This window comes from Myotis brandtii, unplaced genomic scaffold, assembly GCF_000412655.1.
Source record: "Myotis brandtii unplaced genomic scaffold, ASM41265v1 scaffold2075, whole genome shotgun sequence".
Classification (NCBI taxonomy): Eukaryota; Metazoa; Chordata; class Mammalia; order Chiroptera; family Vespertilionidae; genus Myotis; species Myotis brandtii.
The window spans coordinates 63,003-77,952 of NW_005357751.1; the positions used below are offsets into that span (position 1 = coordinate 63,003).

Here is a 14,950-nt window from a genome sequence, read left to right on the forward strand (position 1 = left end):
TGCCCCCCCCCCCCCCCCCCCCCGCGCTGCATATCCCTTGGCCTGCCTGTGCCGCGTCTCCCGTCGTCCCCCGTCGCCCGCCCGACCGACCGACCTACACCCCCCACTTCTTCTAACACCACTTCTTCAAAATAGACTTGCCCAGGCTGAAAACCTGTTTCTGCGCATGGGCCACGAAGTTTCAATTGCAGTGTACATGCGCGCCCGCACATGGTATTTTGTGGAAGAGCCACACTCAAGGGGCCAAAGAGCCACATGTGGCTCACGAGCCATGGTTTGCCGACCCCTGGGCTAGAGGAATTCCCTTTTATTTGGAAGAGGGTCAATCTTTTGTTGTATTCAGGCCTCAACTGATTGGATGGGGCTACTCATAAGGGAGGGCAATCGGCTATATATATGTTCAAGTCATCCAAAAACACCCTCACAGAAACACCCAGAACAATGTTTGACTAAACATTGGTGGCCAGCTAAGTTGATACATAAAATTAATTATATGTTAGTATTTCTTTTATATTGTCTTAAAATCATGGACATGGCATATTATGAAAATTTTCCAATTTCTAAGGACTAATTCTGATTAACATTGAAAACATCCACCTTTTACATTTGTGAACCAAGTCTTAAAATTCTTTAAATTGTTTAAAAGCAGTGACAGCACAAGCATTCCTCTTGTGAGCCAGTGTCTAAGGCTATTCGCGTAACTCACAGCTGCTCTTTTATACTACATCCAGCAGCTGCAGAAGGAATCATTTCCTTAATGAGCCACTAGGCATTGGTTTTTCTCTTTGTATTGGAAAGTTTTGAGTTCATGTACAATTATTGATGTACTTTTATTGATCTCAATAATCAATCAGCCCAAGAGCAGCTGTAGATTTTTCAAGAGTTTATGAGCTGATTTTCTTCTACATCATGGAATTTTTTTGATTCACTGAAAATCATTATTTGCTAAATTTTATTTTTATTTATGCTTTTATTCAGGAACTTCTGGATTTTTCATCAGGTAGACAGAACCATAGTTTAAAACCATGTTAAAGTTTAGGGTTATCCAAAGTGGACATTGGAATTCCAAATCACTTTTAGCTAAAATGTGCCATATTACTAGCTAAGCACAAAAATTATGATGAATATTCTTATTATACAAATGGTTAGAATTGGTTCCCATAAGGGCAACATTAACAATATTTAACTCAGTCACCATATTTAATACAGAAGACTCTCAACACAAGAAACATTCAAACCTGTAGAGAATTTTCTTAATGGATTGAGAAAATGCACTGTCTTTTTCTATTAGAATGCTAGAAAAGGCACTACATAAATCTATTACTGAAAAATATCAGCAGTCCAAGGAATGGCTGACAAAATATGTGGATTTGGAACACAGGGCGTCTTGGAATAACTATCTTATGTATAGCACTGAGATCCGGTACAAATTTCCATCCTTTCCATTTGGTTTCTTTACTGGAAGGATAGGAGAATTACAGGGGCTTGTACATGGAATTTTAAGTCCCCTTTTTAACTAATCCTATCTAATAAAGCCCTTATATGCAAATCGACTGAACGGCAGAATGACCGGTTGCTATGATGCGCACTGACCACCAGGGGGCAGATGCTCAACGCAGGAGCTGCCCCCTGGTGGTCAGTGTGCTCCCACAGGGGGGGCGCCGCTCAGCCAGAAGCAGGGCTCACGACTGGCGAGCGCAGCAGCGGTGGCGGGAGCATTACGTACCCCTCGAATGTCATGCAGTGGGCCTCTAGTCTTGTATAATGGGCTTAATTCCAGCGAGTGCATCAGGTCTTAAAGGATATTGGCGAATATTAGGTAGACGCAAAGTATTATCAATAGTTATTTTAATAGGAGTGGCTGAATTGATCTTGACAATATCTGTACTGGAAAGGATCCAAAGTTGCATTGGAACATACTGCAACAAACGTTCAGTTTTAAGATTACTTTCCTCTTGTGGAAGTTCCTTTAATAATTTCCCCAATTGTTTCAGTATCTGATTGATCTAGTCCTGAATACTAGTACATTTCACCTTTCTGGGAAAAGGATATGTGGGCATCATGGGTTTTAAGAAAATCTTTTTCTATCCACTGAATTGGGACTGATTTGACCAGTAAAAATATATGTTGCCCCATAACATTCCCTGATTGAAAGGAGACAGGTCCTGATTTTAAAAGTCATTGTTTGGTTATATACCCCTACCATGTGCACAGAAGCTTTGAGGGAGAGGGAAACTTAGCTGGGTATGGTTAAGAATAGATAATGTAGCCCCAGTATCTCCAAGGGCCTTAGTAACTTGCCCTTTCATGATAATTTCAGTTTCTCCTGAAGTATTAGTAAATAGTGGAAATACCCTCTCATAGTCCTTAGAGCAGCCCTATGCTTGCTTCTGTTCTTTTATTCTTTGTAAATCCCATTTCACTTTTCTACAATCCTCCTTATGGTGACCTGGCTTTTTATTGTAAAAAGACTCTTCTCTGCCCTTGTCTTAGAAACCTCTGAGTAGATCTGACTTGATTGCTTAATTGTTGGAGCTTTAAGTTCATAAAGTTGGCAGCTTTATATTTTTCTTTCTTTTGAATAGTTTGATAGTTGACCAGCCAGAATAGCCAGTTCTGATGGCTGTCTGCCAGGTCATGTTTTTTGTTCAAAGTTATAAGCTCTTTAGTCTTTCCAAAAATGCCAAATTTAATAAGAGATTATTTTGATGATTCTTAAAACTGTGTGGAGACAGAACTGAGAATTTGAAAGTTTTTCAAAATGTTCAAAGAAATCAAGCACCGATTCATCAGGCTTTCTTTTATATTGCTGGATCTTGGTCCACTCCATTTTCCAGGCAAGAATCTCAGGTATGGCTTGGTAAAGCTGGTGAGCTAATTACCTGCATTTTTCCTGGTCTGTCTCTGTTTTTAAAAAAAATATTCTACAGGAATATGCCAGCAAACCTGATTCAACCATCCTATTGCCTTGTTCTCAGAAACCAGTAAGTGTATTAATTGGAATAGGTCAGAATAGCCATAATCATATGTTCTAACAGTTAAATCAAATGCCTTTACAAACTTGTTGGGGTCCTGAAGAGGGTCAGAGAAATCTTTGGTTAGATTTCTTAATTTTGTGCTAGTCCAAGGAATATATACAATCACTGGTTTCCCTCTACCTGAGACAAGCTGCTAAAGTTCCTGAATTATCTTTCTCTGAATTTTTATTATCATTTTTCCTTAGGTCAGTAGGAAGTGGTAGTAGAGGGGAGAGAGGAGAAGGGAGAAGGGGGGTGGAGGGCAAGTCGGTACAAGGAAGCTCGGAGAACAAAGGGTATAGTGGAGGAGCTGTAGACGGGGAGGAATGGGGTCTTGGCATTTATTGGCTTTGGAAGCCTTCTTTAGTTCAGAGACAGTCCCTTAACTTTTCTTATTAACTTCCTGTAGGGAAGATATTTTAGCGGAGCCTTTCCTAAAAGTTCCTAATTTCCAATCAAGATAAGCTTCCCATCCGTTCAGTTTTACAGCCGGCTTTTTCTAATTGAGCGTGCAGAAACATCAGTTTGGAGTCTCAAAAATCCCCCACTTTGGCCGTTTCAAGCTGATACCATTTTTAGTTAAATTTCCCCATTTCTGTAGATACTTGCAAGTTGAGATTCCATATGAATTATACATGTACTCTGAGCGAGTATTAATGGGGGGCTGGGATTCTTGGGATTCATGGACCTTAGAGGCACGACTTCCCATTTTAATTTGAATCTTTCTTTGGATATCTGCAGTCTGAACAAATTTTCTAGGAAGGTTATGTAGTGGGTCTAAGTGTGCTGCTTATAACTTGAGCTCTTCTAGGCCAAGCATGTCAAACTCAAAGGCTAACATGGGCCAAATAAGGTTTAAGTTTATGTGGGCCGCAAAAAGAAACACACAAAAGCTTAAATTTTCATAGAAACGTAGGTTTATTTCAATAGAGACATACTGAATACAAGGGGCTGAAATAAATGAGTAATCATTAACATAAAATAATAGAACATTTTAATAAAAATTAATATTTTTCTTTAACATTAACTTAGTAGATACTGAATAACCTCACAAATTAATAAGTGTAATGCAAATAAACCTATTTTTCTGTTCTCTGAAAGTGAAATATTTCCTGTTGCGCACACCAAACAAGTCAGTACAAGACAAATGACGTGACAATCGGCTGCTAAAATATTCGCTGTTAGTATTAGTGGAGAGAAATGGTGTGCCTGCAAGTAAGGCGCGTAAGGGAAATGAATGCAACACAATTATAGTAATATCAGTCATTAAACATTGTAGTTTGTTATTAATAATTATGTATAACAGGATATTGTAAAAATTAAGTTATGAATTTTTTATTAAAACGTTTCTTACATATCGTTATATTGGCTGGGCTGCAAAAATATTCTCTGTGGGCCGCGAGTTTGACATGCTTGCTCTAGGCTCTCACTCCTTGAGTTGCATTCAACCCTCTTACGTGCCTCAGTTTGTCTCCCCAGTTGTTTAATACAGCCGTGAGGACTCAGAGCACTAGGTAAACCACCTTTATATGTGCATCCCTGTAGAAGTCAATTGTTTAATTACAGTTGAGTTGGAATTTTCCTATTGGGCTTCTGCAGGTTGTGAGGAATGTCCTCTGACACCTCCACGAAGATTTTTAGTCTCCTAAGAACACCCAAGGTTCTGGCTGGAGGGAGGGTATGTCCTCATGGTCACAGCCCGAGTGCAGGGTCTCATCAGCACAAGTCTTTGCTCAGACTGCAATGGAATAATGCCAACTGAAAAGCCAAAATCAAAGCCAGCTACCCTTCTCAACGCCTATCTTTTAGCGCCACCTTGAGGATTTCCTAAGAACAGTTCAAATAAAGTCTGTCTCTCTACCACAAGCAAGGGAAGGTCCTGGATCAGAGAGACAACTCATCCAAGTTTACCCAATGTGGCTGGTAGCCAGCGGGGCTCAATGGGCCCCTTGCTGGATCCTATCACTGGGTCCGGATACACTGGGGGTCCTGGGTGAGCTTCATTGGAATCCTGCCAACTACTCTAACTAAATGTCAATGTAAGAAACATCCAAACCTATAAAGATTTTTGTGAGTTTATTTGTGCCAAACTGATGGCAATTGCCAGGAAGCAAAGTCTCACCGGATTGAGAAAATGCTCCAGAAAATGGCAGTTTTGCACCTTATTTTACACATTACAATCAAAAGAAGAGGCATAAGTGGGTTATATGAAATCCATTCATGATAGATTAGGGAGGTGGGAGAAAGCAAAAAGGGGGGGGAACCTCTGGGGTTGGATAAAAAGTAAAATAATAGACAATACTTCTTCATACAGGTGGGTGCAGGATAGTTAACAGTCAACAATTTTAACTCAATAACAATGAGGGGATTTTTTATTTCCACAGAGTAGCGCCTGTGCTTTGAGGGGTCCAGAAAAAGGAAATTAATTTCACATTCCAAAGATATGTTATCGTAGATGCAAAAAAAACAACAGGCTTAGTGAAGGTGAAAATTGACCTTTGTCAGGAAAGATTTCTAACCTAGGACATGACTACTCATCATGAATTGCTTTCAGTTAAAAAGTCTTAATTTTGGACCATCCTTTGTGAGTTTGAAAGGCCACCATGCAGGCCTCCCCTGAGCTTGTCAGGTTTAGTATGTGGCACCTTTTCATGTACAAGACACACAAATGTGCTTCCTTTCCCAGTGAAAGGCACTGCTGTAATGACGTGCTGTGTACCACTGGCTTTAGGGTTTATGTCATCGAGTGTACAAGCAAGACAAGAAGAAGGCAGTGGCTGCTTTTCTCTTCCCATCAATTCAGAGACAAGTAGACAGTTGTGCAGTACTGAAAGCTCAGCTGTCAGAATTCTAGAATTACAACAGAGTATTTATTGGAAACTGCTGCTCAGAGATATATACACCTTCCACAGGTTGTGAAATGTGGACAGCCTAGATTAACAAAATAAACTGACAGTTCAGTGAGCTGCACTGGAGCACATTTGACCAATCATGGTGGGACCTCTTGATGGCCAGAAATAGATGCAAGACTGAAAGGATGTTCACTGTCACATCTGGATGCCCAGTGGAGTCAGCACTTGTGATTCTCAAGGCCATTTCACAGGAGATTCTAGATCCAGCTACATATACATACATATACACACATGTGCGCGCGCACACGCACATAACTAAGTTTATTAAGAACTTGCTGAAAAGCAAATCTAGGGAGCTTGAAGTATTAGGAAGGGGTTTCACAGTAGCTATACTTGTTAGTATTGAAAGTTGGCATTTTAGACAAGATCAAATGAGTCAATAATGTAAATCAGGGCTCAGGAAAGATTTTCCTCTAGCCCAGGGGTGGGCAAACTTTTTGACTCGAGGGCCACAATGGGTTCTTAAACTGGACCGGAGGGCCGGAACAAAAGCATGGATGGAGTGTTTGTGTGAACTAATATAAATTCAAAGTAAACATCATTACATAAAAGGGTACGGTCTTTTTTTTTTTAGTTTTATTCATTTCAAACGGGCCGTAGTTTGCCCACGGCTGCTCTAGCCTAAAGGGCCAGATAGTAAGTAATTCAGCCTTTCCAACCTTTGCCTTCTTTGATGCAACTACTAAACTTTGCCGTTGTTGTGAAAGCTGCCATAGACACTACATGGAGAGTGTGGCTTTGGACCTTTATTTACAAAACATTTGGTGGACTGTAGTTTGCAACCCATGTTGTAGAAAGTTTATAAAACACATCTTATTTTGACTGAAGAAAGAATCTGCTACGTCTGAAAAAGCCTGGGATACTGAGTATAGCAGGGGTCCTCAAACTACGCCCCGCGGGCCACACGCAAATACAAATACTGTATTTGTTCCCGTTTTGTTTTTTTACTTCAAAATAAGATATGTGAAGTGTGCATAGGAATTTGTTCATAGTTTTTTTTTTAACTATAGTCCGGCCCTCCAACGGTCTGAGGGACCGTGAACTGGCCCCCTGTTTAAAAAGTTTGAGGACCCCTGGAGTATAGTGTCATGGGTTGTTTTTTCATCAGCTTCAGGTGGATAGAACCAGTGTAATAAAACAAGGCCTACAAATTGATGTCTCCCAGTAAAGAGCTATTGCAGGGGGTATTGTTCCTTTCACAACAATTTGCACACTAAGAAAAGCAGGTTGGCACTGATTGGGGTCACCAGGTGCCAGAATCCTTTAAGGGGTTGTAGACTGTTTCATTGTTGAGTCCCTACTTTCTGGCATAAAACCCAGCAGATACCCTCTAGAAAACACTTGTTTAGGATGGTGGCAACACCTCCTGGTTCATTTCCTGCAGGGATCCCGTGTACTGCCTCCCCGATGGGGCCTCCAGGTGGAAAGATTCCTTGTAATGACCCCATTTCTTTCCTGTAGGAAAAAATCACTAAAGAAATTTGTAGTAAGTCATATACTTTCAGTAAAAGCATATACAGGCTGTGCCAAAAGTAGGTTTACAGTATTTCATATGGAAAATACAAAAATAATACGAGAATAAACTCTGTGCTTCACCTACTCACAACTGTAAACCTGCTTTTGCTCCAACCTGTATTTGTGATAATGTTTATATCAGTGATAATGCCTGTGCGTTGTGAGGTAATTGTACTGCGGGAAATGTATGACTCTAATGGCAGCACTTCATAGGGCTGAAGCTGCCTCTCAGGCTTTCTTGAAACTATTTGCCAGGCTGATCATTTAGAGCTGGCTCGTCTTGTGAGTTTTTTGTGTTGCATTGGTACACACACGAAGGTGTCACAGCGGGAGGGGGGTAGCTCTCTAAAAGAAGTCTTTCTGGGAACTGAGGAATGACTGCTGGGTAAGTTTCACTGTCCACAAGGTACCGTGGTGATTATGACAGACTTTCTCTCCAGCAGAACCAAGGACAGAATTCCAGCCCAGTCTCTCCTGCCCAGCGGCCTTTTCTAGTCCGCAGCTCCTCAGACAATATGTGCTGTGTGGCCACCCCCCTGAGATTTCCCCAAGCTCTTTTGTAGGAAGTCACTTCCCTCTGGAAGCTCCAAGCTGCTTGAGAGAAAAAGCAAAAGATGGAGAGAGCGAAGGCTCTGGCACTGTGGTCAGGAGGCTGCATCTAAGTGGGACTTCAAGCATATTCTTTGGCCCATTTCAAGGTCAGCCAGTACACAAGGTGGAAGGCAACAGAGGGGAAGGAACAGACCAGAAGATGAATCCTGAGGGGGCTGACATGTTGACAGGGGCAGACTGCTCAGAATCTGGAGCAGTCACGTGTGAAAAATATACACGAGGACGCAGCACAAACTCAAGCCTGACTCGCCTCCAGAAGCATCATGTATGCCCTGAATGTGGCAGAGGTTTCTGCCAGAGGTCAGACCTCCTCAAGCACCAGAGGATGCACACAGGGGAGAAGCCTTACAGTTGTGGGGAGTGTGGACGAAGCTTTGGCCGGAAGTCCTCCCTCACCATACACCAGAGGAAACACTCAGGGGAGAAACCGTACACGTGCAGGGAATGTGGGCGACACTTCAGGTATACGTCCTCGCTCACTAACCACAAGAGGATACACTCCGGAGAGAGACCCTTTGTCTGTCAGAAGTGTGGGCGAGGCTTTCGTCAGAAGATTGCCCTCGTCCTACACCAGAGGACACACTTGGAGGAGAAGCCCTTCGTATGTCCTGAGTGTGGGAGAGGCTTTTGCCAGAAGGCATCGCTCCTCCAACACCAGAGCTCACATTCTGGTGAGAGGCCCTTCTTGTGCCTAGAGTGTGGGCGTGGTTTCAGGCAGCAGTCCCTGCTCCTCATTCACCAGGTCACACACTCAGGGGAGAAGCCTTATGTCTGTGCTGACTGTGGGCACGGCTTTCGCCAGAATGCCACCCTCATCAGACACCAGAGGACACACACAGGGGAAAAGCCTTACCTGTGCTCTGAGTGCGGGCGCGGCTTTCGGCAGAAGGTTGCCCTCATAGGACACCAGAGGACTCACACCGGAGAGAAGCCTTATGTGTGCCCTGAGTGTGGGCGGGGCTTTGGACAGAAGGTCACCCTCATCAGACACCAGAGGACACACACAGGGGAAAAGCCTTACATGTGCTCCGAGTGTGGCCGCACGTTTGGCTTCAGGTCACTTCTCACTAGACACCAGAGGACACACTTAGGGGAGGATTCTGATGGGTATGGAGTGTGTGAGCAAAGACTTAGCCAGAAATCTAACCTCATCTCTGACCAAAGGACACACTCAGGAGAGAAGCCATGCGTGTGTGGGCAGTGTGGGCGGGGCTTTGGCTTCAAGTCAGCCCTCATCAGACACCAGCGGACCCACTCAGGAGAGAAGCCATATGTGTGCAGGGAGTGTGGGCGGGGCTTTAGCCAGAAGTCTCACCTCCACAGACATAAGAGAACCAAGTCTGGCCATCACTCCCTTCCACAAGAGCTGTTTTCCTGACCTTTCTTTCCCTTTTGCCCTCAGTGTGCAGGCGGTAGAAGTCACTAGGAAATGTTTCCCTTTTCTCCATTGCAGTGGAGAAAATGTACTGCATTCTTTCAGTGATAAGAGAGTTGGTTTATGTTTTCCTTCCTGCACTAGGAATGTGTGCTCATTTGCCAGGGTTGCCATAATAATAATAATACCACAGACTTGGTGCCTTGAAGAACAGAAACTTATTTTCTGTTCTTCAGTATTTGAGATTAGAAGTCCAAGATCAACATGTAAGCAGTTTGGTTCTACTGAAGCCTCTCTCCTCTGCTTGCAGATGTGACTGCATTCTTGCTGTGTTCTCATGTGGCCTTTTTTCCATGTGTGTGCTTTCCTGGGGTCTCTCTCTCTTATAGGGATCCAGCCATATTGGGTTAAGGACCTCTTAACATTTACCTTTTAAAGACCATGTCATCAAAAAAGTCACATAGTAGACTATCACTTCAACATATGAATTTGGCAGAATACTTCAGCCCTCTAGTCTCGCCCCCCCCCTCCCCCAATTCACATTTTTCCTGCATACAAAATACATTCACCCATTTTAAGAACTTGAAAAGTCTTAATGCTTTCCAACATCAATGGTATGTTCAGAATCTCACCTAATTCACACGTGGGTGAGACTAGAGCTGCGTTTCATCCTTAGGCAGAATTCCTCTTTAGCTGTGAACATGTAAACCAGACAAATTATCTGGTCCCAAAATACACTGGCGGGACAGGCTTAGAATTTACATTCCCATTCCAAAAGTGGAGAGAAGAAAGGATTGATGGTCCCAAGCAAGTCTAAAACCTAGTAAGTTAGATTCTATTATGTTTAAGGCTCAAGGACTATCTTTGGTTGGGTCCTCGGCTCTCTGGTCCCACTTGGGTGGCATTGGCGGTGCCAGGCCCACTGAAACCATGGAAGAGACATACTGGCCCCCAGACTTTTACTCTCTGGGCCCACTGTGGGAGTAGCAGACCTGCTCATCTCTGTTTCGCCTTTGGGGTCATTCCCCTTCTTGATGGGTAGCACATGTTTGCAGTTGGGTAGATCTATTCTCCTACCTATAGAATGCCTTCGGTTTGTCCCATGTGTATCACGGTTAATCCAATCTGCCAGAGTTTCTGCTGAGATAGTTGACTGGTTCCAAACTTATATCTTTATGAAACAGTTGTCCAGCCACACTGGTGCTCTTTCCAAGACGTCTTATTTTCTGTAAGATGGATAGGCTGAGATTTTCCCAAATCTTCAAATTCTGGTTCCTTGTTGTTTAACAGTTCCTTCAGTTTATCCATCTACTCTTATAATAAGCAGCAAGAAGAAACCAGGCTGTACCTTCAACACCTTGTTCAGTAATCTCTGCTAAACTTATACCCTCTGGATGCCCAAAATTTATGAGGCCAGATACAAACTCCTACCATAAAAACATGTTTTGACCTTTCTTCCATTACCATGAGTGTGAAGATGGCAGAAACTACTAGGAAACATTCTGCTCTGCGGAAATGGAATGGAGGAAAAACAATGTTGCCTTTTTCCAGTGTTCATGAGAAAGTTTGCTTATGGTTTACTTTTCTAAGCAGTAGTCCTTCTATATATTGTATTTCCTTTTATTTTAATAAACTGTTTCTATACAAAGCTGCACACCTGGAATGTGTACCTCATTTTATCAAGAACCTCAAAATATTCAACTTCTTGGGAGCATGGAGAGTCACTCTGTATTTCTTCTGGGCTCTGGTCCTATAAAGGGGAGAGCAATATTATAATGGCCTTCATCCACACCCCTTCCTAAGTCCTCCAACAGACATGAGTTTCCCAAGCCACACACTCTGCCTCCCCCAATAACAGATTGAAGGGTATCTATTAATACTCATCCTTGCAGCTCGAGGCCCCATCCCGTTAGCTGTGACTACATGCCGGTGATCGAACCCAAAGACTGAGGGCTTTCAGCCACAACTCTCCCCAGTTTGGGGGTCTACAGCCTAACAAATGCCCAGCCCAGATGCTTTCCTGGCTTAAAATCCAGAGATAATACAAGATTGTTGATAAAGTTGAATACAAGAGCAGTGTTTTGCATTGCAAAAATTACTATAAGTAGTGTCAAAAAACAAATGACTGGAAGAGAAATATATAACATAAATCAACAGTATTTTGCAGATAAAGGGTTAATATCCCCCCATTATAGGAACTTTAAAAAATCAAGCAGAAAAGACCAGAAGTTTGAGAAAATTGGGCAAGAAACATGTTCAGTTTACCAAAAGAGGTATAAACAAATGAAAATATGTTCAACTTCAATCATGATAAGAGAAAGGGAAATTATAACTTCATTGGGATGCCATTTCACACTCATTGGCTTGGCAGAAATTCAAAAGCTTGACAGTATTCTATTGGTGGGGCTGTGAGAAAACAGGCATTTCCATGCATTGTTGCTGTGAATGCAGAATGGTAAAGCTTTTCAGAGGGAGGGCAATTTGGCAGTATGTAAACTGTATACATGTAACTGTTGACACAGCAAGCACACTTCCAAGGTCTCTCCTGAAGGGTCAGTTGCAGTTTTATGAATATACACATGCACATGGTTATTTTCATATAGTTCCAGAATATTGAATATTGCTTGAATGTTTAAGCATAGTCAATTATATAAACTGGAGTGGGTAAAATGCAACCTCAATGAGGAAAGATGATCAACTGGCACCAGCAGTGAGAGAGTATGACATTGGAATCATCTGACAGGGATGCTAAAGCAGCTATCATTACAATGCTATAAGCAACTACAAGTTCTCTTGAAGCAAATAAAAAAGTACAAGATATTATCAAAAAGTAGAAGTTATACCAAAAATTCAAGTGGAAATTATAGGACAAACATATACCTCATGATTCCACTTATGTGTGGTATATAAAATAGTGAAATGTCTAGAAGTAGAAAACAGAATGTTCTTTGACAGGGTTTGAGGGAGTATTTTACCAAACATTTGAGGAAAGATTACTACCAATTTTACCCAATCTCTCACAGAAAAATAAAAGTGGAAGAAACATTTCTTAATTTAGTTTATGAGGCCAATACTACCCTATACCAAAGCAGACAAAGAAAGTACAAAATTGTAAAACTGTATCCCAATATCTCTTGAAGACAGATGAAAAATGTTCAAAAATTATTAGCAAATTAAATCCAACAATGATTTAAAAAAAAGAATTATACAGGCAAACCTTGGAGATATTGTGGGGTTGCTTCCAGACCACCACAATAAAGGGAGAATCAAAATAAAACAAGTCACATGAATTTTTTGGTTTTTGATTGTATATAAAAGTTATGTTTATACCAAACTGTAGTCAATTAAGTGTGCAATGGTACTATAGCCTAAAAAACAACAACAATGTGCATAACTTAGTTAAAAATGCTTTATTGGGAGATTGGCTCCTCCTGCTGGCAGCCAAGGCCTGTGGAGACGGACATAAATGGTGGATCAGTGGATCACCAGGACCTTCAAGCAGGTGCTGAAAGCCAAAGGACAGTGCCTGACAGTGGTTAGCACCTATGTACCTAACCCATGAAGCCCAGAATTGGCAGACAGGCGGGATCCAAAGTGAGCTCCCATGGGCACTAAACTTGGCTGAAATGAAGGCCATTTCACTTTTTTTCCCCTCTCCCTTTTTTTTTCGTTTTTTCCCCTCCCACTTGTCTTCTCTTTTTTCATTTTTCTCTTTCCTTTCTTTTTTCCCTTTTAAAATGTATCTTCCTTATCTGCTTTATTGATTTGTTATTATTCTAATCTCTGTTGTTTCATTTATATATCTAATTTTCCTCTTCCCTTTTCCTACTCATTTTTTTCTTATTTCTTTTTTCACTATTCAATTTTTTTTCTCTCTTCTTTTTCTCCTGTTTTCTCATCTTTTTCTTATTCTTATTTTAGGTCTATCTGCTTTCTCCCTTTCAATTTTTTAATTTATCTTTTTATTTCTTTTCTCCATCCTTTATTTTAAACCATTTTCCTTCCCCTATTATTTTAATTCTTTATTTTTATTTTCTTTATTTCAGTTCTGCATCTACATATTCTGTCCCCCCTTTTCTTGTTGTTTTTTGAGTGTGCTTTTTGTTTATTTGTTTTGTTTTCTTCTCACACTTTTTCTTCCTTTCTTTTTTTCTGTTATTTTTACTCTCTTTCTTCTTTCCTAATTCTCTGTTCTCTGGTGGTTGCTTTTGTTGGTGGTATAGGGATCTTCAGTATATTTTGGTTTTGTTTCTTCTGTTTAGTGTTTTGTTGTGTTGTATTTTGTTCTGTTCAGTCAGCACCTCCACAACAGTTCACATGATGTGGCTGTGGGTGAGACACATAGCCAGCCTGAGAGAAGACTCCATCCACCAATGGAACAATAACATTCAAGACCCAACTATAAAACGAGAACCCAAATAAAACAAGGAAGGGCCTTTCCTAGAGCACCCAGCTCAGGAAATCTAAGAGACTGCATCACTGGGTCACACAAAATACCTACTACATAAGACCACCCCACAAAATCTGGGAGGTACCACAGTTTGATCTAATATGCAGAAACAAAAACAAAGGGACAGCAAAAATGGGGAGACAAAGAAACAACCCCCAAATGAAAGAAAAGGAGGAATCACCAGAAAGTGAACTAAATGAAATGGAGATAAACAATTTATCAGATAAAAAATTCAGAGTAATGGTAATAAAGATGCTCAAAAAATTCAGTGAGAACTACAACTTAATCAGAATTATACAGGTCCTGATGAGACCTATACCAACATGAAAAGAGAGCTTGAAACAATAAGAATCAATTGAAAATGAGGAATGACATAGCTGAAATAAAGAACACCCTGGAAGGTCTAGAAGCTGAGGACTGAATCAGGGAATTAGAAGATGAGGTAGGAAAAAATCACCAATTCAAACAGCAAATGGAAAATAATTAAAAAGAGAGTCTAAGTGAGCTTTGGGACAAAATGAAACAGAACAACATTGGCATTATAAGGGTACCAGAAGGAGCAGAATATAAAAAAGGAATAGAGAACCTGTTTGAAGAAATAATGGCAGAAAATTTCCCAAGCCTGGTGAAGAAAAAAGTCACTCAAGTTAGGGAAACACAGAGAGCCTTAATCAAGATGAACCCCAAAAGATCCACACTTAGGCACATATTAATTAAAATGGCAAAAATTAAAGATAAAGAATCATAAGGCTGCAAGAGAGAGACAGAAAGTTACCTACAAAGGAGCTCCCATTATACTGTCAGCTGACTTCTCAATAGAAACATTTCAGGCCAGAAGGGAATAGTATGAAGTATACAAGGTAATGAAAACCAAGGGACTTGACCCAAGACTACTCTATCCAGAAATGCTACCATTCAATATCAAAGGTGAAATAAAGAGCTTCACAGACAAAAAACAAAAACAAAAAAACCACCAAACAAAAACAAACAAAAAACTAAAAGAATTTATTACCACTAAACCAGCACTGCAAGAAATACTAATGAGACTAGTTTAAGAAGAACAAATAGA

At 41.0% G+C, this 14,950-nt stretch overlaps 1 protein-coding gene across 5 annotated transcripts in view; it reads left to right on the forward strand.

The window, feature by feature from the left end:
• The window catches only part of ZNF169 (zinc finger protein 169), a 39,419-nt gene extending 28,340 nt beyond the window's left edge, over window positions 1-11,079 (forward strand). For 4 of the 5 annotated variants that reach the window (XM_005865445.2, XM_005865448.2, XM_005865446.2 and 1 more), the window contains one exon: window positions 7,885-11,079. In XM_005865445.2, the coding sequence (XP_005865507.1) occupies window positions 7,885-9,434 (1,550 nt within the window). In that variant the 3' untranslated portion in view covers window positions 9,435-11,079. The remainder of the gene's footprint in view (window positions 1-7,884) is intronic. The other variant, XM_005865447.2, reaches the window with a different exon arrangement.
• Window positions 11,080-14,950: the final 3,871 nt, after the last annotated feature.